Source organism: Thalia democratica, chromosome 6, assembly GCF_965202585.1.
Source record: "Thalia democratica chromosome 6, ktThaDemo2.hap1.1, whole genome shotgun sequence".
Lineage (NCBI taxonomy): Eukaryota > Metazoa > Chordata > Thaliacea > Salpida > Salpidae > Thalia > Thalia democratica.
The window spans coordinates 19248485-19275577 of record NC_139170.1 but is presented as its reverse complement, the minus strand read 5'-3'; the positions used below and the strand labels follow the sequence as shown (position 1 = coordinate 19275577).

The following is a 27093-nucleotide window of genomic DNA, read 5'->3' as shown; positions in this document are numbered from 1 at the left end:
TATTTTATTTTTATTAAGCAAATTGTTTTCTTTTAATAATATATATTCGTAAAATTAAATTATTAATTCAATTGCTTCATCGAAAAGTCATTTATAGTATCAAAAAAAAAACTACAAATGAAAAATAATTTAAAAACTTTTATTATATTAATTATTCACATAAAACAGTTGTTTTGCTGTTTGTATGCACTTAAAAAAAAAAAAAAAACATTTAAAAAATATAAATTAAACTTTAATAGTACTAAACAGATTATATGGCAGGTAACTTTTAACTTTTTAATATATCAACATTTGGATATTTCTAATAGTTTAAAAGAAATTTTCAATAAAAGCACTCAAGTATGTATTTCAATAATAAAACATTAGAATTTTAAGTAATTACAGTTTTCTTCTAAATAATATCTTACTAAAAACCTAACGTTTCTTATAATAATGTTATTTTAAAAGTAATTTTTTGATTTATTTTTAAGATCACACTTCAATAAAAAACCAACTAAATAAACTATTAATTTTATCAAAAATATTTAGTAAAAAGCATGCTCTTAAAGCCTAAACGAAAAAAACAGTTATAGCTTTGAAGAATATGAAAACATTTTGCAAAAACCAAGCGTATTTATTTTATTAAATGGTGAACAGAATAACTAGACAGTTTGACAAGAAGTGAACTTTTTTCAGTTTATCATATACTTTATAATTTTCTATAAGTAAGATAGGAAGACTTAAAAAAATACAATTGGCTAAAAAACAAAAATATATTAAGTTTAAGATTTTAGCTTGAATATTAAAAAATAAAATCAAACTGTAAAAAATAAACGCTTGCATGAACCGGTTTCATAAATTAATTGAATATATATATCTTAAATAAGAAAAAGTGGTTATTTATTTTTTAGATAACGTTACATTAAAATTAAATGCCATATGGTTCTAAAATAAAAATAGTGTAATGATAATATTTTTTTATCTACAACCTATAGAACAAGTTAATGATTAAAAAAATATCATAAATTTTCTGTTATATTGAATCTTATGATTTTGGCATCTACAAAAGACAAGAGTTCGATACAACAAGTATACTCTACAATATAAAACATTAACATTTGTTTAGTTAATCACATCTGCTATGAATCCATCAAGTTTTCTGTTGAAAAATTAAACTATTGAAAAAAAAAACTATAAGTTAATTAGTTATTGCAGCAATAAGCTTTACTAACACGGTTGTTGAATTTTCATTTAAATTAAAAGTTATAATTATTTTATTTGTAGATTTAAAACTAACCTTAACTACTTAATGTTTAGTTCGGAATTGAATAAAGTTTTTAGTAGATATAAATATCATGATTATCTTTTTTATCTACTCGAATAGTTATAGCAACAATTATAACTACCAATTTGTTTTTTGTTCTTAAGCGCGTCAATTTTTTTCTGTAGCTCTCGGTTTTCATCCTTAACTTTTTGCAAAAAACATTTTCTCTGCTTGTGGGCACCGTGGAGCAGGTGAAGCAGAGGAGATGTAACAGTTTCTGTGATTCCACACAAGTTTTGAGCGAACACGGATGCGTTGTGCACGCTTGTCATTATGTGCGATGACGAAGAACTGTTTCGCAATTTGTACATAAACAAAAACAAAAAGTAAACTAAAAGTGTTCTTATTGTAATAGTTTGAAATCTGACAAAAGTTTAATGTTTTTGAATATTGTAAGCATGTAACTTATAAAAGTACAGAATATCGATCAGAAATCTTACAACGTTTAACAAAGACTTATTCAAATAGTAGAAGTTTACAAAAAAAAAATTATGAAAGCTATTGGTAACAGAATAAGTAATTTATTAAATTGTGCTAAAATATAAATTCCTAAACAAGTTTCATAATAGCCTTTTTGGAAAAATAAAAAAAGGCCACCCTTTATTAGTTAATTACCAATTTACTTTTCGCCTCTGTGCTAGTTATTGCCTACTAATAGCCACTTTGGGAAGCTCTGAATTAAAATGTGTCAAAATATTTTATTTAACAAGAAATCTTTAGTAGAAGCAAACTAAAGATATCAAAAAATAACACCTTTTTCAAAACAAGAAATATCTTAAAGCTATAAGTAATTTTCTTGTAGTATAAGAATTATTAAGACATTAAATATATGCTTCCAATTATTTGTTTAAACATATTGTTTTAAATTCATAGTACTAAACTTTTTTGTGTATTTAAATAATTTGATCTTACTTAATAATTTAAGAAAACTTTGAAGACTTTAATAAAAGAGAATTGACTCAACATTTAAAAAAAATTTAAACTTAAACCTTTAATATAAACTAAATATTTCTCAAAAATGATCTTATTTCTATTTTATATTGTTGGAAGCTTTTTTGTCGTAAATAAATACCATTCCCAACTATAAAGTAAAATAGTTTTATTCATTATTATTAACATTTTAAATCTAAAATATGTTTTGTTTATGTCATAATATTTCAAGTTACTAACTTATTCCAAAATTAATTACTAATTCATCTTTCATTCTTGATAAAGTTTTATGGAAGTAAGACGAAAAGCTTTGACTTAACAATAAATAAAACTTTTTAGTTCAAATGGTATTTATTTGACCTCATTTCTGTTTTTAGTAAAAACTAAAGTATATTCTCACTGGTAAGAAATTAAATTTTTATAAGACTTTCATTTCGGCTTAATAAAAATAAAAGTTGAACAAACTAAATAATATGACTTTTTAACCAACATGACAAAATTAAAAAGGTTTTTCGTAATTTTCTTCAAGGTTTTCTAAAATTATTCCAGATAAAAAAAAATTGGTTCATTTTTAGTTTGAAATTAAACTTAAGGGCATAAGGGGGTTAGACTTTTTTTTACATGTTTAATTTATTTTAAAGATCTTTAACTTAGCTAGCAATTGCTTTTTACTGTTTTGTGAAACTCAATGTAGTTTTTGAGATATGGGGGTACAATGTCATAAAGCTTAATAGGTTCCTTATGGAAGGACTAAATTAAAAAAGCAAAACTGTTTCCCTAAAAATGATCTTCTCCTACAGTTTTCAAGCAGTTTTTCTGAAACTCTGTCAATTCAATCTTAACTAAATAATAAACATCTGTATTATAGAATTTTTTAATTTTGAGTAAAATCTTTTTTTTGAATTTTTATTTTTATTTTATTCTTACAGTAGGATTTTTTCTATCAATTGAATAAAACATTTTATAAAAATTTGAAGTTAATTGACCAAAAAATGAAGAAAACCCAGATTTTTAGTAAATTTTTGAAAATTCTGAGAAAATTGATAATGAAAAATTTTTCTCCATAAGTTTCTTTCGGAAACTTTTTACTCAATTGACGATATCTTGTAAATTTGTTTTTATTCTATGAAAAGTATCTTATAGTATATAATTACAGCTTACGTATAAGGTCTTCTCTTAATTTTTGTCAAAAAAATGTTGGATCTCCAATGGTTCAAAATACCCTTAATTGCCACAAGGGAAAATTTTGCCCACTTTTGGAAACCTAGTTTAAACATTATAAAACGCACAATATTGTTAATTTTTTATTATTAATGAATTTTCTATATCTTAATTACTTAAAATTCTTATGGTGTTATCAAATTTACAAGGTAAATATGTTGATTTTTTTACTAATGAAAATAAAACTTGTAATCTAAGGTAAAAAAACAAGTAATTACAAAACGTATATTAAGATCAATAATGTTTACCAACCTTGCAACTTGTTCATACTTATCTTGTACTTCTTTTACCATCATTTTCGGAAGCTCTGTTAACTTCTTCAAACAGTTTTCATCAAAATGCTTCATCCGTTTTAAAAATATTGGTACATCAATTCTCCTGTAGACCCTGTAGTATAGTTGCCGTAGCTTGAGTTTTACATATCTAGCAGTTGTAAACGCTACAGTTTTTAAGCTTAGACCGTGTCTAGTCTTAAAAAACATCGAAAAGTATAAGAATTAGAACTACTAGATTTAATGAAATTTTATTTTAACGGGGTTTATCATGAAATCAAATTTACATTGGTTACGAAACTGTTACTACATCTATGCCCTGTAGTAAACACTTCAGTTAGTTTTTTTACAATAAATATTACTTTTAAACTCCCTTTAAAATGACGTTTATTTCAATCACTAAAATTTTCTTTTCCTTACTAGTCTTTCTAAAACTTTGACTTAAATAATGTTATTGCTTGTGAAAATTATGAAGTTTTTCTATATTAAAATAATAAGAAATGAATTTTTACTTTAGTCACTTGTAAAAAAATTTACTTAACCTTTTAAAATTATTTATACCTTTTGTCACTTTATAGTAGTTTTGTCGTAGTATTCAAAAATTATTCAACTAAAATTTTTGCACTTAGATGAACTAAAAAGTGCAAGAAAGCTAGAATGATAGAATTTTACAAAAATAACTTTAGTTAAATCATAAGTTTTAATTTACTTGTACTGAGTTTAAACTCATTAATGATCCTAATTATGTTTTCTATATTAAACACTTTTTATAGAAAACATTGTTCTTTTTGTTGCTATTTTTAAAACATAACACACCTTCACTCTAAGAATGTTACTTAATTCTTTCTACTAAGAAAATTTCACAAGTTATTAAACTAAATCTTTAAAATGTTGAAAACAAATATAAATTTTCACTTAACTTAGCAGTGGACTATCAAGTTTCAATCATTTTAGTACTTCTGAGTTATATATTACAGATAAGTTTAGTTGTAACTTTATTCAGGACTAAGCTCCACGTTCAATTAAAAACTAAATTTAAACCCTACACTTTTTATTTTGAGGATCAAGGTGAAATAAAAGAGTTTATTAAAATGATTTAAAAGATCTTTTTTATTTCAAAAATCGGACTTTAAATAGATCATATATACTAACAAAAGTAATATTGTACCATGTTATCTTTAAAGATTTCAAGCTAATAATGCAAAATAAACTATTTCATTACAAATACGTTTTTTAATAGAATAAGTTTTAACAACTGTAACCTGTAATTATACACAGGGTTCGTGCGCAAATTTTTTAAAATTTAACCTGACTCAGAACAATTTAGCCTGACATTTTTTCAAAGTAAGAAAAATCCCCTTTAGAAGTCAATTTAGGTAATGGTAACTACTTGATTACTACTATTGTAGTCTCTGACTTCAACCAGCTTTATCTCAAAAATATTTTGAGCATTAAAAATCTGCAAAAAGCAACTCGTAGCTTAGTTACAACTCAATAAAACAAGACTAAATTGTGAAAAAGGTGATTTAACTCCCCTATACCCCGTGCATTGTCGTGTTTTATTTAAATTTAAAATGAAACGCTTACACGGGTATTAAGTATTAAAATAAGCAAAAACTTTTATTATAGTATTTTGACTAATACTTCAAATTGATACATAAATATAAATCCTAAAATCTAAATAAATACAGTGATTAGTGACGTCGTATCGGATTTAAAAAGCTTACACATAAATAAAATAACCCTTAATGTTTTGTTCTTGTAAAGAAAAAATAATTGTACCTAAAATTTGTACTCCCACAAAACTTAGTACTTATATCTTAAAGCTAAGTTTTAGTGTTGTGAATATCTCTAATAACTTTAAACAAACAGTAAAACAAATAAATTAACTGCTAAGAGTTTTAATCTAAAAAGTATTTGGTATAGTGCCTTTAAATTAGAAATTAAAACAGTTTAACTAACTAAGCTCTGAAAAACATAGCTGACGTAAACAAATTCAAACAAACAGCTAAGTTGTTGAACTAAATTGTAATGTTTAAACTGTATTTTTTTTATGAAGTTTCATAATTATGACGTATATAATCTACTCAAAACAAAATAATGAAGATTCTTAAAAACTTTTTAGAAATTCAACAAAAGGTCTTAAGCATTTATATTTACAAATATTGACCGATTTTGTCTTTAATAACTAAATCTTTGTTTAAAAATATATTCACATTTCAATTTGATCTTAAAAAGATTTCTCAATTTTTTCTAATCAAAAATTTTCAAGCATTTGAACTGAGAAAAAACTGAGATTCTCAAACTTTAAAATAAAAAAACTGATTTAGCCTGACGTTTTTCAACTTTTTTCCAAAGAAACTGATTTAGCCTGACTTAGCCTGACGCGCACGATTCCTGTATACAGTTTCATTAGTTGACTAAGTTTAATATTTATCTAATTAAAAAAAAAATAAATTTATTTTAAGACAAATAAATATTCTCATGTGCTTAACTCAAAATTCAGTTATAAGTATTTCAAAATGTATATTTATTAGACTAAAAACTTGTTGAAATCGTTCAAAAAATATTTTCCAACTTGTGGTATTATTTTGATTAAAGTTACCATAAGCACTTAACTTTCATCGAATTAACACTTAGAAACTATTTTCTGTTAAAACTATTTACGGCCTTGACATAATATTATCCAATATAACAAGATGTTCTAAATAAAAATATTTTTCATTAAAATAACTTAAGAAGGTTTTCTTGGTAGCAACTCAATCTACTAATGTTACTAAGTTGCACCTAGCAAAGATTTTTAGTCTGTAAATTAATTTTCTACTTAATTAATTTATCAAAGTACGTTTAGTCTATCTTGATATGGTATGTTTTTTATAAGTTCAGACCGAGTGCGACAAAAAGAGTGAGACATATTTTTAAGATGTAAGAGATATTTAAAAGTATAAATTTACACTTTAAATCAAAAATATAAATTATAACATACTGGTTGTATGCAGCACCACCATCATCATATGTTTGAAAGCAAGTGAGCTCTATATGCTGGTTCTGTAAATTATTATTTAAATGGATATAAATTAGTAGGTTTCAGAATTATTATTTAACAGTTATAATCTTAATACTATTATATATATTAGTTTTATTACATATTATTTGTTATGGAACTATTTAATTAACAAATAACGTTAAAATATACTTTTATTTAATTTTTAAAACAAAATAGTGTTCATAAGAACAGAATGAAATTTATATTTTTAATTTTTTTATGAATAACAAAATACTTACTAAACTATCTTGATACTCATTAAAAACGGAAAAAATCAGACCAACAAAATATTTACTGATATTTCTTTGCCAGTTTATTTGTGTTCCTAAATCTGAAAAACGCCACAAGTTTAGAAATTTAAAAAAACATATAAATGCAAAATTTGTTATACAAAGCTTATTGTTTTCTAATAAAATATTTTATTTCTACTTTTTATAAAGAGTTACAGGTCCATAAAATGTCCAGACTTCGTAAAATAAAGTTAGGTGGAAATTTAGGTTTTAAAGTATATGCACTATTAATTTGTGAGGGCGAAAATAAAAACTAGAAAGTTTTAGATTATTTAGTTTAAAAAGTCAGACATATTCTTTACTCTATTTTCTTTAGTTTCTATAGTAGTAATAGAATAGTTTAATTTTAATGGTCAAAAATCATATACATAGTATAAATTAAGTGCTAAAATGTTTTTTTTGATAATATATGAAATAAAACAATTAATTTGTTTTTTTAAATGCATAAAAGATATATAAAACACTCTCCCAAGTTTTTCTGTGATAGTTTAATACGTATTTCACTACTTTTCATCACAACCTAACAGTGAACAAATTTAAAATTATGAATAGTTTTTAAACAAAAAACACAAAAAGTTAAAACTAACAAAGTAATTAGCGCAATAAATAATCAGTGTAAAGTAATATATAATTAAACTCAAATACTACTAACGGAAAAAAAAGAGAGGATAATTTAACAAAATAAAGACACTTTGTAATCGAATTCCTTTGCACAATTCTGGTTTCTCTAAAAATATGGAGATAGCCTCCAACTTCACGAGATCAAATACACTATTGCAATGATGGATTATTCTAAATCTGGATATGTCATATTTCCTAGCACAATCTCTATTATTTATTAGTTGTTCTGCAACTGAAGATCTTTTTGTTGCCGTAAAAGATCTTCAGTTGCAGAACATCTAATAAACAATAGAGATAATAAATATCTCATTTTATAATTTTACCACTTTAACTCTTAGTCTTAGGTGTTTAAACTTTGTAGGTATAAAAAAATAAAATTTCCGTTTAATTTACATGAAAAAATAAACACTGTTTTACAATAATTTTGGACTTATAAACTAAATCAAATTTAACACTAAATCATGAAAACTAAATAACTTATATCAACAAAATAATAAAACTAGTAAATACTGAACTTAAAATAAAAAAAGACATAGGTTTATAAACAAATACAACTAGCAAAACTATAAAAACAATGAATGTAGCCAAGCTATCTTTTATATCAGAATATTTTAAGAAATTTAAGTGGTAAGTCGTATTTGCTCTACAGATTATGTAACCTTCTAAACAAAAGTAATACCCAAAAAACAAGCTTCCATTACCTAAAAAAAATACTATACAAAAGCTAGAAATAAAATAATTCACTACTTAGCTAAAAATCTTTCTCCTCCGAGAATTTTTGAGCAATCATTTTTAAAAACTGCCAGTTAATTTTTTTTTAAACAAAAAGAACTTTTAGGATACAATTAATTTATATGTTATAAACAAAACTATCTTTTTTTTATAAGTAAATATTTAATAAATAGATTATTCATTTTATTTGGGTCATAAACTTTTTGTAATCCGCTTCCTTTAAGGTTTGTTTTTATTATTTATATTTTGTTATTATTGAAAAGAACATTTCATGAAAGATTAAAACAATTGCTTTAAAAATGTAGAGATATAGTTTTACTAATTTTTAAAAATTGATAGTAAATTGACAGTGAAAAATTTATCTTTTATACGTTTGTATCAAAAACTTTTTACAAAACTTATTATATCTCAAAACCCAACTGATTTCTTCATATTTTGATACAAAGTATACTATAATATATGGACTATGGCCTCAATAAAACAGTAAAACTAAATTAAACTACATTTAACTAAATAAATATTCAAACTAACCAATATTAGAAGGTTGCACAGTTATGTGTGGATGTGAATGGTACCAACCAACTACTTTCAGTGGTCGTCCTGTTTCTTTATTTAGAGTTTCAGCTGCTTGAAACGCCTCAAAAATTTCAACACTTGATGTTTCAACCCTGTCTTTCTTCACATCTGATCTTTTGAAAAAGTGGACATGAGAAATTACTATTTCTGCAGATTTGGCATCTTTCTGAAATAAATTTACGTTTAATCATTTCTTGATGGCTTACTTATATCATTAATTTATGTCTTTTGAGCTAAAATTTTGTTATAAATTATATGTGATTGTTCTTAAAAATATACATACAACTTATTAAAAAAAAGATTGACTCCTCCTTCTTTCAATAAATTTAATTAATATCTGGCCAAACAAACACTGAAAACTCGAGTAAGATAAGATACATTGATAAAAAGATCAACATACTAAATTAAAATTTTTGAAAATGAAAATTTTAAACAGTTGTTTCAGTAATGAAAAACAAAGTATTATAATTTGATAATTATTTTCTAAACATCATCTTTACTAATCATCATAGTTTTTTGTTGAAGTTTTGTTTATAAATTTATAAAATATTATAAAAATACAACCTGGCTTACTCTAGTAAAGTTTTAATTTTATAGAAAACTTAGGGTTTAAATTATTCAAAAACATTAACAAGGTACTCTCAACATTGAAAACTTTAATTATACATAAAAAGTTAGATGATTATAAATATGCTTCAAACCTATATAACACTAAATTTGTAAATAAAGTTTATTCTAGACATTTTGCAAGCACCAGTTAGGCAAACTTTTGAAACTAAACAGAAGTTGAATTTATAAAAAATAAAATAAAGTTATCTAATTTCAAGTAAAAGTAAAAAAAGATTGTTTTATGTTGGTAACAACTGCTGTAAATATTTTTATGAAGTATTTAAACTGTGTTTTTAAAAACATTTCTTATAGTATTTTTAATAAATGAACTTCACCACACGACCAACAACAACAGCATATGAGAAAACCCTATGACTAATGTCGCCCTTATTAGGCAGGAATAGTCACAAAAAACTGCTGTTAAGATATTACTAATCTATTTTAAGTACAAAGTAATGAATATTAAATTTGACACAGCCAAATTATTCACTGCTTAATGTCTAAGACATTGTCTGCTTAGTGTGAGGTTAAAGTCTGTGCTTGTTTGATAACTTTTAACCAGGATTTATAGTACTTTTATCGTGCTTTAGCTATAAATTGAAACATAGTTGCCAAAGGTTTTTTGAAATATTTTTCTAGGTTTTTGAATTAATTCAAGGTTTTTAAAAGTATATTTTTTTTTGTCAATTTTTAGTATTAAAATGAATAAAAGGTAGATAAATATTATAAATAGTATAAACCATTGGAAAGATACTATAATGCTACTTAAAATGTGATTTATAAATAATAAAATTTCAAATGATGCAAAAAAGTTATTGTTTATGATAGCTTTTTTGCATAAAATAAAAATATTATCATTTTACATATAAAAAATGTTCAAAATTCCAGGTTTTTAAGTTATTTTTGTTCAAGATTTCAGGTTTATTAAGGTTTTTTTCAACATTTCTCAGATTCCGTTCTTTCCAGGGTTGAAGTTTGCAACCCTGGTAATTTTTTTTAAACTGGACTAAAAATGATTACAGTTTTGTAACTTTTGACATGGTACAATCTAAAAATATTTATGATCTAAAAGTAGTTATTTCCTGTTTAAAAGCAGACATCAGTTTAATTTCGTTCAAAGGTACTAGAGTATAGAATTTTCAATTTTTACAAATTTTTAAGTAAATTTTCTAAATGTAAACTTTTGTATCTAAGAAAATCAAAAACAAACTCCTAAACTTTCAATATATTTCCCTAAATTGTTTAAGGATTTCAGAATAAAGTGTTGACCCAGAACATTACACAAGTAAACTATTAGCTAAAGGCATAAATAGAGTTAAGCAATTTTTTATGACAAAAACAATATTTACTATTTAAAACAACCTCATATTTAAATAAAAAAGATTATTTTCACTGATTACGAAAGTAGAAAAAATAAATATCTTTAACTAAACAAGATAAAAACTTCCACTTAAAGAATATGAAAAGCATTATTTGAGATTGTAAATATAAATCAATATTTTATTGTGTAAATTTATTTAATAAAAACTTAAAATTTTATTTTAAATATGTGTAGCATTTAAAAACATTTAAGTAGCTCTTCTAATCTAATTTTGTTTTAAACAAAATAATCAGAATTGTTCAACTAACTTTAATTTAAAAAAAAAAAACTTTAAATAACTTTAAATTTTAGAAAGTACAGAATGTTTTGATTTTTTTATATTTTAGCATTATAATACTGAGTTTTGAAGAGTGCTGCACAAACTTTAAGTTTTTATGCTATTCAAAGAAATGGTTAATTTGTATTAAAAAGATAGATTAATCTGTGTTAATAATTGTTTTTAACATAGAATTTCATTTAAATTTTTTATATGATAAACAATAATATAAGGCAATGAGTTGTATACTTTATAAGCAAGTAAAAATAAATAATCTAAAACAGCAAAAATCTTAACCAAAACTGTTTTTTTTTAATATGATGTCTCTTTTTTACTGCTCTACAAACTCTTTCCAAAACTATTCAGTAAATACAGTATTGTTTAATTTTGTTTCAATAGAAACACACTTTTTACAAAAGCTTTACAAATTATAAATAACAAACACTTTAGAAACAAACAAACCTTTTCATTAACTTCTCCAATACACACACCCATAATTTCCTCAGATTCCGTAGAAAGAGCATGGGTGAGGCAAACAAGATACGCGTCGGAATTAAACCAGACCCTTGAAACTATTGGATTTTCTATTGTATTGTAAATATTTTCTTCCATAACTATAATTTAGGTTTCTAATTTAATCTACTACTTTGTTTGTAATTAAACCTGTAAATAACTTAACTATTGTTCTTAATAGGGACTTTTCTTATAGTAATGTTTTGGGTTTATTCAAAGATAGTTTTATTTAAAAAAACCTAAAGTTTTTAATCGAGTTAACAAGTACTATAAAAAATAGGATATTTTTGATTCCAAGTTTATTTGTTATACTATAGAAATCAATATTTCATGAACTAAGTTATAAAAAATGTAGTTGTTTTGAAACTTCTCCTAAATTATTTTGTCTAACTACAGATCTAAATATGAGAAACAATAGCATTTACTACAAATAGATTTACAAAAAAATCAAGTTTATATATATTTAATTTTTACAAACATAATTTCATATTCGGACAGAAAATCCATTAACTAACGCGATTTAATGAAATAAACTACATTAAATAACAAAACTACAATAATAAGATTTATTTACCACAATATAACCAATAACCATTTTTAATGTCTTCTATACTTAAAAAATCTAATTATTAATCTTAATGATAAATTGTTTAATTTTACAAGACGGCCTTTATAAGTTATTATATCTATTTAGTGCTGCAGGTCGGACATCCGTAAGTAAAACATTGTTATAACAGACACATGTTAAAATAATAAAAATGTATATAACAGCTTTAATGAAGTAAATAATCCTAAAAATTTTTCATATCAGTTTTCTATAATTGACTAGAAAATGTATATAAGCCATAAGTTAGCTTACCATGTAAAAAACCTAACTAAAGTTATGTATAAAGCTTATCTGCAATTCAAATTTTTTTACGATAAAACTGTTCAACTAATAAAATTTTTGATATTAAAAACTATTATTTTACAGAATTTAGCGTTTACTATTAATTACTTTGTTGTTACACTTATATTTCAATAGACTATTACAATTTTACATAATTTAAAGCTCTAAACTTTTTCAGTACATTTTTCAAAGGTCTTACTTTGAGTTGAGTATTCATTATAAGGAGTAAGATCTAGATTCTAGTTAAATAACAATCTGAAGCTGAACATAACATTCTCACATGGTGGCTAATCAGCTGTTTTCAAATATATTTAGCCTACTTATAATAATTTAATATAAAATAATCAATAAATATGCCTATGCTTACTAGGATAGCCAAACCTTCTCTTGCATATCAATATCTTCCAGGAATAAAAAATGTAGGAGTATATTTTTTACCAGGATATAATTCTAGCATGAGAGGACCTAAATCAAAAGCACTTTTTGATTGGTGCAAGTTAGTAAAAACTTAAGTTTGTTTCAAATAGATAAAATAAATAATATTTACCAAATGAACTTAAAACAAATATTTTTTAAAGTATATGTTATTATATTAAATTTTAATTTACCAACTTTTTTTAGTTAAATGCAAATTTATAAAACAAAAGTTGTCTATGTTTGAAATAAGTTATTTTTTATTTCTTAATTTATTTTAGATAGTTTGATAAAAAAATTATTTTCATTATATTTTATCTTTTTATCTAATGTAAAGTTTATAAAAAATAACAGTTATTGAAAATCAGTTAACAGGTTCATGAAATTTAGTTTTATTAAGATAATTCAATTGCTTGGTGGCATAGGGGTCATAATGACAGAATTTTAAAACATTGTAATTGAATGTTGTAATATCGGAACTCGTTAGTTGACACATATACAAAATATTAAAATAAATTGAATGTTGATATTCTGCAAAATGTGGCTAAAAAAATATTTCAAAGATTTTTTCAAACAACATTAGAACTATTAGATCATACTATTCGTGGTAAAAACATTAAAAAAAGCTGGATCTATATATTTCTGATTAAATAAGTAAAATTTATAATGCTATCTAAAGTATTAGTATATACTTATTAAACATTACATCACAAAGCTAATGCTGTTTCACATAACAACAACTCTGTCCAAATTTGCAATAATAACAAACAATATTGAGTTCTCTGAGATTATATGGCAAGTGCTACATAAAATCAGTAGCTTGATACCAAGAAATGTAGAAAAAATGTTCTATGTGTAATTTCGAAAGAGTGACTATTGCTAAAGCAGATTGAGTAAAGTCATTAAATGACAGAAAAAACTGACTGCTATGTGCTCTCACTTTAGATATTTTTATTTCTAATTGTCAAATACCTACATATTGTTATTTTTATTTTATTTTTTTCTTACTGTAAGTTTTTGTTTCCAATTATTAGTTTTTTAATAAACATTTTTTTACTTAGTTTTTTATCAAGTGTTTTTACATTTATTGTTAAGTTTGAAATATTTAATTGGTTTAATTTTATTCCCTCTGATTATTTATAAATTTGATATTAACTTATTATTTTAGTAATTACAATCATTATTTTATTTAAAAATTACTCATTACTGTCTCACTTTGTGATAAATCTTGTTATTATTATCATTATTATTATCATTATTGTGCTATATATTGTTTTTCTTGCTATATATTTATGCTTCAAGGTTACTTATTGACACTTTTAAGTCGTAATGATCCTTGTTTAGGTGAAACATTGTTAGCTTTGTGACATTTTGTTTAATAAATTTTTATAATTGAGCTTTCTATTATAAAGTAATAGATTGAGCACTTTACTTCACATGGTTTTTATACTTGAAATTTTGTATAATGGGTTTGAAATTTTATTAGATCTGTTTAGTGTATAGAACGGAAACAGTTTTTGTTTACTGATTTGTATCATAAATTGTATTCATAAATTTATTATAAACTGTCCTACTCTTTAAAAAGTTGATTTTCTACTACACCTATGATTTTTAAATTTTACTATGTTATGCTACTCAACAAAACCATCAGTAAAAGTCTTCAGAGCCCAAGCCTGGCTTATCTTGTTTGTAGATTGATGACTGCAAGTTTTTTAATTGTAGCTGACTGACGAGTACTAATAAGAAAAACTGGTCTTAGTCTACCAAAGGCTTGTGGTCTGATGATTGCATTAGTATAATCAAATATTTTGTCATAATTCTTGTAAGTTATTTTAATTAATTTACACATATAAGTAGTAACATTTGGTTTATAGGAAAAACAATTAGTTGCTCAAATTATTAAAAGCATTGAACAGCTCAAAAATAAATCAAAATGCCATTTTTCAGCATTAATAAAACAATGAAAAATTAAATATTGTTTATTAGTTATAGTGTAAAATGTCTTTATTTATATTTTTGACATATTTTATTGATAAACATACATTTGTAAACTTATTTGTGATTTTTTGTCAAACTTTTAACAATGATACTATAAAGTATCAAAATAGTTTAGCTTTTTTTGCATTGTTGTTAGTATTTATATATGTTTCAAAGATTAATACAATTAAACTTTTTTTAGTAAAATTTAGTTTTTATTATTACTTACTGAAGCTACAGTTTGAGCTGTTTTTAAAACACATTCAAACTACTTTTTTAGTTTGTGTTAAACCTAGTTCGTAAATTTTTTTTTGATTAACATAAGTTCAAAACTTTTCGATTTTTTAATTAATGATCAAGATGGTCAGATAATTATTTAATAATACTAATTTGTATGAGTACTTTTTAAGATAAGCTTTATTATTGATGTTTTTTTAATACCTATTAATGAGGCTTATGAACAAACTAAAGTAAATATTCTTTATTATATATAGTCAAATAAAAAAAGTATATTTTTTACTATCTATAAAATATGTGCTATATATATAAAAAAAAAAACAACACAGTAGACAATAAAATCCAATAAGTTATAACTAGTATAAGTTTAAAAATTAAGTATGAATCTTCTATTGAAATTAATTTAAGCTGTACATATCTATACTAATCAGTTAAACTCTTGCTAGTTTAGTTTTAATAAAATAAAACTTGTTTGAATAAACTTTAAACAAAAGTTAGAAAATTGATACAAAATAAAAGTATTGTAAAATTAATTCGAATGAAATCAAATTTTGAAGCTGTTTAGATAATGACAAATATGTTTTTTAAACTTAAATGTTTTTGTTTTATTACTCCTAATACATAATAAATAAAACACAAAAAGCTAGTTATAGTACAAAAAGTAGTTATAGTACTGTCAAAAACACTAAAGTAAACTATAGAAGATAATGTAGATACATCTAACTGTTTTTGTTTTTTGATGAGTGAAAACAGATATCCAAGTTAATAAGAATAAATTAATAAATGAAACCATAGCACAAACAATTGTTTAAATTTTTGTTTATCAATACTCTGATATTTGTTTAAATTAGGCTTTTAACAAAACAAGTAAAAGCAGAAAAAAATTACAATTTTCTTACATTTTTGTTAGACTTCATGAAACTTTGAATAATTGTTAGTAGAAACTTTAAAAGTGTAGGATCAAAAATATTTTAGTATATAAATATGTAACTAAAACAAACAATTAAAAAAGTGTAACCATTTCAGATTAAACGGACATGAGTTTACCACATTTGATTACAGAGGCACATCAGAGTCAGATGGACCTGTAGGATCTTTGAACAATTGGATTGGTGATGCAACTGATGTTTTGAAAACTATTACAAGAAAACCAGTTGTCAGTTAGCCTTTTGTTAATACAAGTTAAACAAGTTTAATAACTAAAATTCGTGAAAGCTTTTAAAAAGACCATTGGAAAAGTATTTTATTTTTCAGGTTAAAATGATTTTTAAATCTTTAACTTAGCTAGCAGATGCTTTTTATGTTTTTTTAAAACTCGAACTTTTTTTGAGATATAAGAGTACAAAACAAAGAATTCTTAGCTTACTTATATAAGGACCAAATGAAGAAGAAAAGATTGAAAGTGTCTTTAAATACATTTTTTTATTCTCAATATTTTTCAATCTAATCTTGACGTAACAATTAACAATCCTGTTGCGACAGTTTTTTTTTTTTTGAGTTGAATGTTTTAAGCAAAATCATAAAAAAAAAAACTTTTTAAAATGATTTGTTATATAAGGTGTTATAATTATATTTATAAGGGTAGTTTTATAAATAAAATTTGGTTAATTGTTTGATACATGAAGAAGAAAATATTATTTTATTTAGGTTTATAAAATTCTTAAAAAATTTTCAATGAAAGTTTTTTCCCTATAAATTTGTATCAGAATTTTTTAAATAAACTGGCTATATCAAAAGTATTTTTATAAATATTTTTTAAAAGTATTTTGATTTATACCTTTTGAGCTTTCAAATAAGGGGTCCAATATTAGCTTTTGTATAAAAATATTTAGTATGCTCTATGACCTTTACAACCTAACTGTATTTTCTCTATTTATTTATATTTTAGTATGGATCCAAGTACTTAATTGTTTGTTTGGTATATACAAAATGTTTTTATAGTTGTTTATTCATAAGTATTTATAATTTTACTTAGTATTGCATAAACTTAAATCTATATCTTTGATTGAATCTTTTAGTGAAATATGCTTTTGGTTATGAAATTTTGTTATTTAAACAGTTATACATTAATTTATGAGGTTTAGGTTTGCTTATTTATTAAAAAACATATTTTTATTATGAAAAAAAGCATTTGAAGCAAAAAAAACTTTATATTTTTCAACTTCTTATTAGACAAGATTTATATATAATTCTCAAAACAGTCCAGGACACAGACTGTTTTTACTTGTGATTTTTTTCCCTGCATCAATAGTTACAAATAATCAAAAGATGGTTTATAAAATCTACAAGTTTATTGCATACTTTAGTTCAAATCAATTTCGGACAACAGTCCTTCTTCAGTGAACTTTAAACTAACAGTTAAAAGATTAGATCTAGAAATATTGTAATACCTTGTCCTGACAATTTTTTATAAAATCAATAACACATCAACCACAAAAAACTCTGAAAAAAAAATTCTGGTAACCCTAAAATTTTAATACTTTAAATAAATAAGTATTAAAATGTGTCCTAGTTTAAAATTCTTAGTTAAAAATTTTCCGCACATTTAGCAGGTAGCTAAGAAGCTATATACAAACCTTAATTTAATGATCTAAAATAGTAAATAATATTTTCAAAGATTTTTTTTCGGTTTACTTTATAGTTCTTAATTTATTTAGATGTAAATGACAAGTTGAATAACAGATATTTGTGTAAAAATTTTTTTTTCAAGTCTACTCTTCTAAGAATTGTAAAAAAAGTTTTTAAACTTGTGCACACAAAATTATTTGTTAAATCTTTTTATAAATAAACTTTTTATTTTAGATATCGATTTTATTGTATTAATTTACGTATTTTAATATAACTGTACTTTATAGTTTAAAAAGTGTTAAAAACTAACACCTAAAGTCAAGTAAGTTATAAATTTTTTTTGCCAAATACTTTCTTAAACTAAATCAAATTTTAAGTTGTTTGCGTTATAACAAGTTTTTAAATATATTTTCAGATAATTGTAGGATCAAGTCTTGGGGGACTTATAATGTTAAATATTGCTGCAAAAAATCCCGAAAAAGTCAAAGGTATGGTGGGAGTAGCTCCATTAATAGATTTTTGTGAAGTAAAACCTTTATACAAACAACTAAATGACTTTAAACTATTCACTATAAACAAGCCTAAATATGACCTTCCTTGCAACTTCTTTGCTTTTCACGGCATTGATGATGAGGCTATTCCATGGAAAAATTCTTTTGATGCTTTTCATACGAAATTTAATGAAAACGGATTCACATCACTGTTTACTTTGTGCAAAAACAAAAGTCATAAGCTGAATGCTTATGAAGATCTGAACTTAATGATAAGTTATGTCGAACAGTTGATGAAGCTTAATGAACAACTTGTCAATTCGAAAGTTTAAAATGTTCCTGAAGAAATTTTAAAGATTTTCAAGTACTTTTTCTAAACATTTATAGGAAATAAGTAATTAAAAAATTTTTAATATGTTTTTGCTTATAATACTTAATTAAATTTTTTGTATTGTTAAAACTTAGCAACTATTTTTGGTTTTATTTCTAGGTGAATTTTATTTCTTAAATAAAATAAAACTTCTAGTTAATATTTATGACCTTATCTATGTATATAGTTCAAAAGCTATATTTTGATGCCAAGTTTGATGGTTTCTACTGTTTTTAAATATTGTACAATTAATTTTATCTATAGTTCTATTGTTATAAAGTATAAAAAATAGTCCAAGAATTTTTTTAAATAAGCGTTTGTACTTAAAAATTATTATTTTATTATTAAAATATTTTTGTAAATTAAATGGTAATGACAAGCTTGCAATTTGTACTGCAAACTATAAAAACAAACTTTTTTGTTAAGTTTTTTTTTCTCAGTAAACAAAGATTTGTTGTTTTAATAAAAACATTTACTTATTAAAAAAAAAATTTTTTTGTTCTCAAAAAATTTCACTAAAAGTCTTTTTGAGAATCATGTTGAAGAAGTTTAATAAAATAAATTTATAACTACAGCATAATTTATTATTAATCGAACTAGAGGAATCTTTTTTATAAGTTTTTGGTGTTGTAAAACTCTTGTCAATTCATTTCCTGTTTTTTTTTCAAAACAGTTATTCTTTATTAAAGATACTTTTTTACTGAATAAAGACTGTTTATATTATACAGCTAGTACAGTGAAAATTTCTTATGACTTTGAAGCTAATCTATGTTAGAGAATCTTTAAAACAATAAAATACAACGCTAAATTTAATTTTTTAGTCTTTTAAAATGGATGTAGAAATTAAAAGTTTAATATTTTTATTGCTACTTGTTTATGCCGAATCAAGTAAACAGCCTAATATATTGCTGATAGTAGCTGATGATCTCGGGTACAATGATGTCGGTTATCATAATCCGGACATGAAAACTCCTAACATCGATAAGGTTTGACAAAACATTAGTCTGTCTTCATACATTTGTTTTTGTTTAAAAAGTTCATTTATAGCTAGCTAAAAGTGGTGTGAAACTTGAAAATTATTACGTTCAACCGATCTGCACTCCAACTAGAAGCCAGTTACTAACTGGAAGATACCAAGTTAGTTTTTCAATTATTTTAACACTGATAATAATATAAAAGTTTTTTTAAATATTAATTTATTATTTTCCGTTTCAAATTCTCATGATACTGACAAAAAAATTATTGCTTTCAAAAGTTTAACTTAAAACAATTTTATAGATAAACTCTTAACGTAGTTTTTTGTTTATATATTATGTTTAATTAACCTTTTTATAAAATACTAAAAAACACTTACTTACATTGTTGTTAGTACTTTTTAAACTTTTACTACATTCCTTTTTGTTAATTATTAAACTACAAATATAACAAAATGGAATTTAATTATTAAAGAAAAAAAATACTCAATATGTTTTTTAAAATGAAGTTTCAAATTTTTTTTTCTAATATATAAGAAAATTACTGCGGAGTTGTTTAAAATAAAAACTACAGCTTAGTAGGAGGCATGTTAATAACGAGAAACTAATTACTACCTCAAAGTAAATAACTGAATCAAAATTTTATGAATTGCAGATTCGTACTGGCTTGCAGCACAGTGTGTTGTTCGCAGTTCAGCCTCATTGCCTGCCCCTTGATGAAGTAACATTGCCGCAGAAGTTAAAGGAAGCAGGTTATTCGACGCATATGATTGGTAAGTGGCACCTTGGAATGTACAGGAAAGAGTGCTTACCAACCCAACGTGGCTTTGACTCGTATTTTGGTGGGTTGTTAGTTTATTTTTTTGTTCGTTGTACATTTAAATGTTTTTAAGTAGTAGTTTTAGAACAGCTTTGGCTCGTTTTCAAATAAAAAAAGCTCGTGAAAATTTTTATTAAAACACTTTGTCATTTAGGTTGTTGTTATTCTGAAAACACTATTGAAGCTTTAAAATTACACTAATTAAAAAATATTGAATAATTTTTATAATAGTAAAAATGTGTTTGTAATAATAATAAATTTATTCAAAAGACTACTTAGATAAATTAAAAAAATTATGAAAAAAAATTACTGAAATAGAAATTTTCAGCAGTAATTTATTTTATAAGTTTTTCGATAAAATTAATCCTCAATTAGATATAGTTTTTCTTTAATTTTTCTTTTATTTTTTTTTAATTTACAGATAACAACTTTAATTACCTTTGATTTAAGCTTATAAACAACATAAACACTAAGCATAATTTTCTATAAAAGTTTTATAGTCTGTTAATAAGTACTAAAAATATTATTCTAATTATTCAAAACTATAGCTTATAAGAAGTTTAAAAAGATTTTAATTTGTTATACACGACTTAAATCGCTATGTAGGGTACTTATGTGGAGCTGAGGATTACTATACAAAGATGCAAGTTGGATACTGTAATACGAACGGCAAAACTTACAAAGGCTTCGATCTTCACAATGGAGAGGAAGCATACATGGACAACACAACTTATTCCACTTACATGTACAGGGACCGTGCTGTAGACCTCATCACTACGTATGATCAGAAAAAAGTTTGTCATATAACATTTAGTTTAAATATTTTAAACAGAACAAGATTTTTACTGTACAATAGTTAAACGTTTACATAATAATTAAATCTAAAGATCTCCTTATTTTAGCAATACTTTGTTATGGTAAAAATAATAAGTATAACTTATTTTCTGTAAAATTAAATTACTCTAATAATAGTTTTTACTTAAATTTTTCTTCTTTAAATTAAAAACTGTTTTTTATGCTGCTTAACTTTTTTTTTCGTTTATTAGTTTATCTTTACAGATTGTTAATTATTTTTAGTATGCAAACAAATTAAATAAAGGGTTATTCTTCAGTGCTTAAATTATATTTTTCAAAAGTGTTTACTTCTTCAACATTAGGTAAAAAACAGATTTTAGTATAATTTTGTAAATTTTTTACTGTAAAAACTTGTATATATATTTTTTTAATCATTTGTGTTAAAAATGTAATACTTTTATTAAATTTATTTATTTGTAAACTTTTTTTTTAATTCGACGTTTTAGTTTTTTTTTTGATTAATTAGCTAATTTTAAGTACTAACACATTTGATGTATTTGATAACAAAACCAGTAGAATACTCTTTCACTAGTGTTTTTTTTACTTAAAAAAAAAAACTGAACACATAGCTAATCTACTATACAATTGAGTTTTTTTAATAAAATAAAACACTTTATTTAAATAAGAACTGTTTAAATTTATAATACTTTACTTCTTAAACAGTACGGCTTGACTATTATTTGTTTTATAAATCTTTTTTACTTTTAGTTAAGTAACTGTACGTAAAAACTGAGGCAAACTTTATTACGCGTATATTTTGATTTATATTTTTATTTTAACTTTTTTTTTCGAAAACAAAATGCAATTATAACGAACATCATGTAAAAATAACTTGCAGCCACTTTTTCTGTACTTACCCTTCCAATCGGTCCACTTTCCACTCGAGGCGCCTGACGATTGGCTGAAGCTGTACGCAAATGTGACCAACAAGAATAGAAGAACATTCAGCGCGATGGTGAGCGCAATGGATGACGCCATTGGAAAGGTCGTCGACGCTTTGAAGGAGCAAAAAATGTTTGATGACACTCTCATTATATTTTCAACTGGTAAAAAAGTTAACAAACTTACTTACACACTAAACAAAAGAAGTGATAGTATAAATTAGTAAGGTTTTTGTAATCTTTTATTTGGTTTAAAATTTTTTAAATATACTTGTAAGCAGCCCACTTTGTTTTGTTCGTAAAACTTGTTTTGCTAAAAAAAAGTTTAGTGTAACAAACAAAAACACTTAAAACTGTATTAAAAACGGAATTTATGTGTCATTCTATTTTACTTAAATTAACAAGTTATGCAGTCAATTGTTATGATCAACTAAACGAGTCATAAATTAAAGTACTCGATAAAAAAAATTTGAATGTTTAAAGTTCTAACCTAAACACGGCTTTCTTAGTTAAACAAATATGTTTATAGCCTAAAGTAAACATACTTGTTCAGAAATTGTTCATAACTCAAATAAACTATAAAGCTAACAAATATATTAAATAGCTGATTTTTTTAATACCGCAAATGCTTTCATATAATACCATAAAGATTATAAATGTTCCCTTGATTTTAACAAGTGTGGAAAATCGAATCAAGTCGATTAAAAAAGAACATTTTAAATTAGTTTTACCTGATTAAACTTAGTTTAAATGAAATTTAGTTTACTAAAAGTATAGGTTATGTTAAACCTTTTATTATTAGCTTTAGCAGTTACCAGTTTCACCGCTAAACTGTTTATTAAACTTCAAAGGCTCAATAAAAAATAATTACAAAAATTTATGTAAACTGGTAACTGTTAAAGCTAAAAAATATTTTTTTATATATTTGAAATCTTTACTTAAATTAATTTATCTGTTAAATCTGTGTTAACCAAGAATACAATATAGCTATAAATTGTTGAATAAGTTTGTAAGTGTAAACCATGGGTCGGCAGCCTTTGTAAGCCGCGGGCCAATTTTTCTAGAAAAATTTCTTATCGCACTGTGTAGAAAAAAAAAACGTGGGCTGCAGATATAAAACAAATTGTAGTACTCAGTATAAAAATTACTTTTAACTAAAAATGTGATAGAATATGCCATAATAATGCACTAGTATTACCAACTACTTTATTAAAAGCCAAATTGTAATTTTTTACTACAAACTTTATTTTTCTGTTTTAAAAATTTATTTTCAACTAACAAGTATATCGCAGGCTGCAAAATTTTTATTAGTGGTCCACATTTGACCCACAGGTCGCAGTTTTCCGATCCCTGGTGTAAACCCTTATATGTATAAAATTCTTATAGATTCGATTATTATTTTAAGTAGCTTAAGTGTGTTGTTTTGAAGATAATGGAGGACAGACATTATTCGGAGGAAATAATTACCCACTGAGGGGAAGGAAGGCGTCATTGTGGGAGGGAGGCATCAGGGGTGTCGGTTTCGTGAGTGGTAAGGGTGTTGATGGAGATGGAAGAGTCAGTAGAGGTTAATTGATCAAAGTTTAGTATAATAAATTAACAATTAAAAAAAAATCCAAACTATATTATTAATTTACAAGTAAAGTGTATTTTTTATTCTAAAGTTTTGTTATAATTTTTCAAAGTTTATTTCTTACTTGATTAAGAAAATTTTATGAAAACTTAGATCTGATGCACGTTTCCGATTGGTTTCCGACCCTTATTCAAGCTGCCGGCGCCAACATCAAAGGCACCAAACCACTTGATGGCGTAGCAAACTGGAAATTTCTTAACGACCGGAGTTCCCCTTCAAACAGAGAGGAGATCCTTCACAACATCGACCCGTTGTGGAAACGGCCGTATGACCCGACGCCATCACTGAAGCCGTACCCGAACAGACACGGGGTCAACACAACAACCGGTCACTCTGCCATCCGTGTTGGGAGGTGGAAGCTCTTCACCGGAGATCCGGGTTCGTTGAAGTTTTGTTTAACTTTATGATTACAAAACAAATTATATTGATAATTACATTATCGGAAGGAAATTATTGTATTCAAATACCACTTGCAACTTAATATAAGTATGTTTTTCATTTGAATAGATTAATATACTTAGGGCTTTTCGAATCGTATCTTCGATTCTTGCCCAATAACTAAATGAAAAGTCAAACAGTTTAGAAGATTGTTAAAGTTGTGAATTTTAATTAATTATGACGTAATTGTACAAGGTTATAAAAAAAAGGCTAATCAAACTAAAATTGATAACAAAAATGAGTGAGTATATTGTCAGTATGGCGCCCTATTACTTAATTAAAATGAAAAATATAATTATATTAAGTTCCAAGTGCAGTTTAATTTTTGTGTTTTATTAAAATTAATCAATTTTTTTTAACTAATCTATATAATTATAATCTTTGTAATTGATTATGTTTCTAAACATTAAATTTATACAAACAGGTCACGACCTGATAGAACCCGTTCCAAAGACAACTAAAAATTCCAGACCTACTCCTACTTACATTCAATATGAAAAAAAAGCACAGTTACTGGATTATGCGACCGGCGAGCATCTTCACAGTGACAGTGACGCTCAGCCGAGTGTCCGCTTGTATGACGTGGAAGCAGACCCCACAGAAAGTTACGATCTCGCCCCGTATTTTCCAGAAGTTGTTGACGACTTGTTGGGCCGAATTGCCGCCCACAACGCCACAGCGGTGCCAATAAGTTTCCCGAAATGTGACCCTGCCGCCGATCCTGGACTGAGGCAAGGCGTTTGGGGACCGTGGGTGGTGTAAATTGGTTTGCCATCTACAAACTATCTGCTGGAAGTTTTCAAGTGCAATTTTCTTTTTACATAGCAATTGTTTAAACAATTACTTTTTATATAGTCTTGTATTTCAAAAACTGACATAGTGATAAATTTACAGTTTTAGTTTTTAATTTTACCTTAGTTCTTTATATTTTATAACTTAAATTGTTAAACGTAACTAAACAAAAAAATTTAAGGACCACTAAAAAAATAATAGTATATAATTAAAAATAATTGATATTATAAATACACACTCACTAGTTTGTTAAAAGCTAGTTAATAGTTATTAAAAAATATAAATTCTGAACAAGAACTTGAAGAAAATTGAAATTTGATTCAAAAATTTTGAAAGTATTCAAATTTATATCTTTTATTGTATCACTAAAGCTTTATTTTTCTCAAAAATTTCCATTTGACTGATTTTAATACTGTTTTTTGTTTTTTAACTTGATTTCTGTTCTGTTTATGTTTCTGTACTATATGATTAATACATATTTAGATAATTTGAACTTTTTATTGATATTGGACTTGATATTAAGGTTTTTCATATATTTTATTTATTCTTTTTTGTTATGTTTTTTTATTTATGAAACGTTTCAACTTAATAGTAATCATATAATCATTAAGTAAAAAATAGTTTTTTGGCAGTAAGTTTTTGCTATTCTAATAAACTAATAGTGTACAAAAGAGAGTTTTATATCTCCATGACAGTTTTACATAAACGCTATACATTAGCATAGCTTCCTATACTATATATCTGAAATACAAATTATACTAAAAAGTATAATAATGTTCACTATATAGGAAATCAAATATTGCTTATAAAATATGTCAATTTATTTTTCGTTACATGTAAATTCAATTGTTTTAAGACCAACAAATGTTATTTCTATACAATTTTTTTTTAATTTCAAAATAAAAGAAAAACTAAATTTAAATACTTTAAAAAAAATATCATGAGAAAAGCTTTAGATTGAAAACTATACGAAGTAATCTGTAATAAAAGTTAAATTTGATTTTATTAGATACAATAGTAACACATATAAGCCATCTTACTTCGATAACAAGTAAAAAATGATGTCTTAATTTTTCTTTAAGAAAATTTTCAGAGTTTATAATTATCATAGCACTTTAGTTTTTTAAACATTTGAACTAAATTATTAACTTACAATTTTTTCTACAATATTCAAAAACAATCATTAAAATAAAAATTCAAGAGTAGTTAAAGTATATGATACATATTTTTAGTGTGTATAACAACAACCATCTGCTTAATGGAATAGTTTAACATGCTAGAGCTAGACCTTCCCACTTAAGCAACATAGTATATTTATGACAAATTTACTTTTATTAAGTTACAAAAAATTGTTTTTATTAAATTTATTCTGACGAGGGATAAAAAAGTTATTAAAGAAATATTTCAATTTTAAAAATGACCGATTCATGTATAAAACTTTCTAATAACAGATTAATAAATTAGTAGATGCACAATGAAAATTCTGTTTGAATTAATTACTACAAAAACAATTAATTAAATGAAAGCAAAGGAACAGTTGATGCTTATAACTTAAGTTGATAAAATATTAAAATAGGTCAGATCAACGTATGCGTAACTTTTCAAAGCTATATTGGTATTTATAAAAAATTATACTTTAACGTTAATAAGTTAACTAAATTAGTTAGTGGTTTTTCAAACTGAAAGTTTTTTTCAAATCTGTTAGTGTCAAAATTAAGCGATTTCTTTTCATTTGAACCAACTAAATATTTTTTATTTGTTACAAACATTTATTTAAAAGTTATTTTAGCTATATAAATGAATAAGAAACATTCAACCACAATAAATACTTAAATCACAAAGTTCATAGAAAGTTTCTATATTGTCAAATAAAATTTTAATTACGACTGTGGAATTTTAATATTTTTACACAAAACTAAATTTATTTGATGTGAACAAAATTCTCAAAAAATAAAACGTAGTATCATTAAATTCAAATGTGTCTTGCACTAATTTAATAAGATA

The 27093-nt window shown here is 24.4% G+C and overlaps 3 protein-coding genes across 3 annotated transcripts; 2 read left to right on the top strand and 1 right to left on the bottom strand.

Moving 5' to 3' along the window:
- Nucleotides 1-318: 318 nt before the first annotated feature.
- On the bottom strand, nt 319-11865 carry LOC145838301 (lys-63-specific deubiquitinase BRCC36-like). The gene is made up of 7 exons (XM_082945871.1): nt 11700-11865; nt 8947-9157; nt 7012-7103; nt 6713-6774; nt 3707-3841; nt 1386-1594; nt 319-1138 (listed from the first exon to the last, which is right to left on the bottom strand). The coding sequence occupies exons 1-7, from the start codon at nt 11847-11849 to the stop codon at nt 1119-1121; spliced, it is 879 nt and encodes a 292-aa protein (XP_082801997.1). The 5' UTR covers nt 11850-11865; the 3' UTR covers nt 319-1118.
- A 1127-nt stretch (nt 11866-12992) lies between these two features.
- On the top strand, nt 12993-18982 carry LOC145838362 (palmitoyl-protein thioesterase ABHD10, mitochondrial-like). The gene is made up of 3 exons (XM_082945938.1): nt 12993-13135; nt 16294-16423; nt 18251-18982. Exons 1-3 carry the CDS (start codon nt 12993-12995, stop codon nt 18656-18658), a joined length of 681 nt encoding a protein of 226 aa, XP_082802064.1. The 3' UTR covers nt 18659-18982.
- Nucleotides 18983-19521: 539 nt separating this feature from the next.
- On the top strand, nt 19522-25532 carry LOC145838552 (arylsulfatase B-like). Its single transcript, XM_082946164.1, has 8 exons — nt 19522-19682; nt 19744-19833; nt 20326-20512; nt 21097-21284; nt 22184-22391; nt 23656-23793; nt 23953-24237; nt 24722-25532. Exons 1-8 carry the CDS (start codon nt 19527-19529, stop codon nt 25057-25059), a joined length of 1590 nt encoding a protein of 529 aa, XP_082802290.1. The 5' UTR covers nt 19522-19526; the 3' UTR covers nt 25060-25532.
- Nucleotides 25533-27093: the final 1561 nt, after the last annotated feature.

Excerpts from the sequence above, each read along its gene's own strand:
- LOC145838301 (XM_082945871.1), bottom strand. The coding sequence starts at position 11,849 with ATGGAAGAAAATATTTACAATACAATAGAAAATCCAATAGTTTCAAGG. Across the intron at positions 9,158-11,699 it reads TTGGAGAAGTTAATGAAAAG|AAAGATGCCAAATCTGCAGA; the intron begins GTTTGTTTGTTT and ends AATTTATTTCAG. Across the intron at positions 3,842-6,712 it reads GGTGGTGCTGCATACAACCA|GGTCTACAGGAGAATTGATG; the intron begins GTATGTTATAAT and ends ACTATACTACAG.
- LOC145838362 (XM_082945938.1), top strand. The coding sequence starts at position 12,993 with ATGCCTATGCTTACTAGGATAGCCAAACCTTCTCTTGCATATCAATAT. Across the intron at positions 13,136-16,293 it reads GCACTTTTTGATTGGTGCAA|ATTAAACGGACATGAGTTTA; the intron begins GTTAGTAAAAAC and ends TAACCATTTCAG. Across the intron at positions 16,424-18,250 it reads CTATTACAAGAAAACCAGTT|ATAATTGTAGGATCAAGTCT; the intron begins GTCAGTTAGCCT and ends ATATATTTTCAG.
- LOC145838552 (XM_082946164.1), top strand. The coding sequence starts at position 19,527 with ATGGATGTAGAAATTAAAAGTTTAATATTTTTATTGCTACTTGTTTAT. Across the intron at positions 19,683-19,743 it reads AAACTCCTAACATCGATAAG|CTAGCTAAAAGTGGTGTGAA; the intron begins GTTTGACAAAAC and ends GTTCATTTATAG. Across the intron at positions 22,392-23,655 it reads TCTCATTATATTTTCAACTG|ATAATGGAGGACAGACATTA; the intron begins GTAAAAAAGTTA and ends GTTGTTTTGAAG.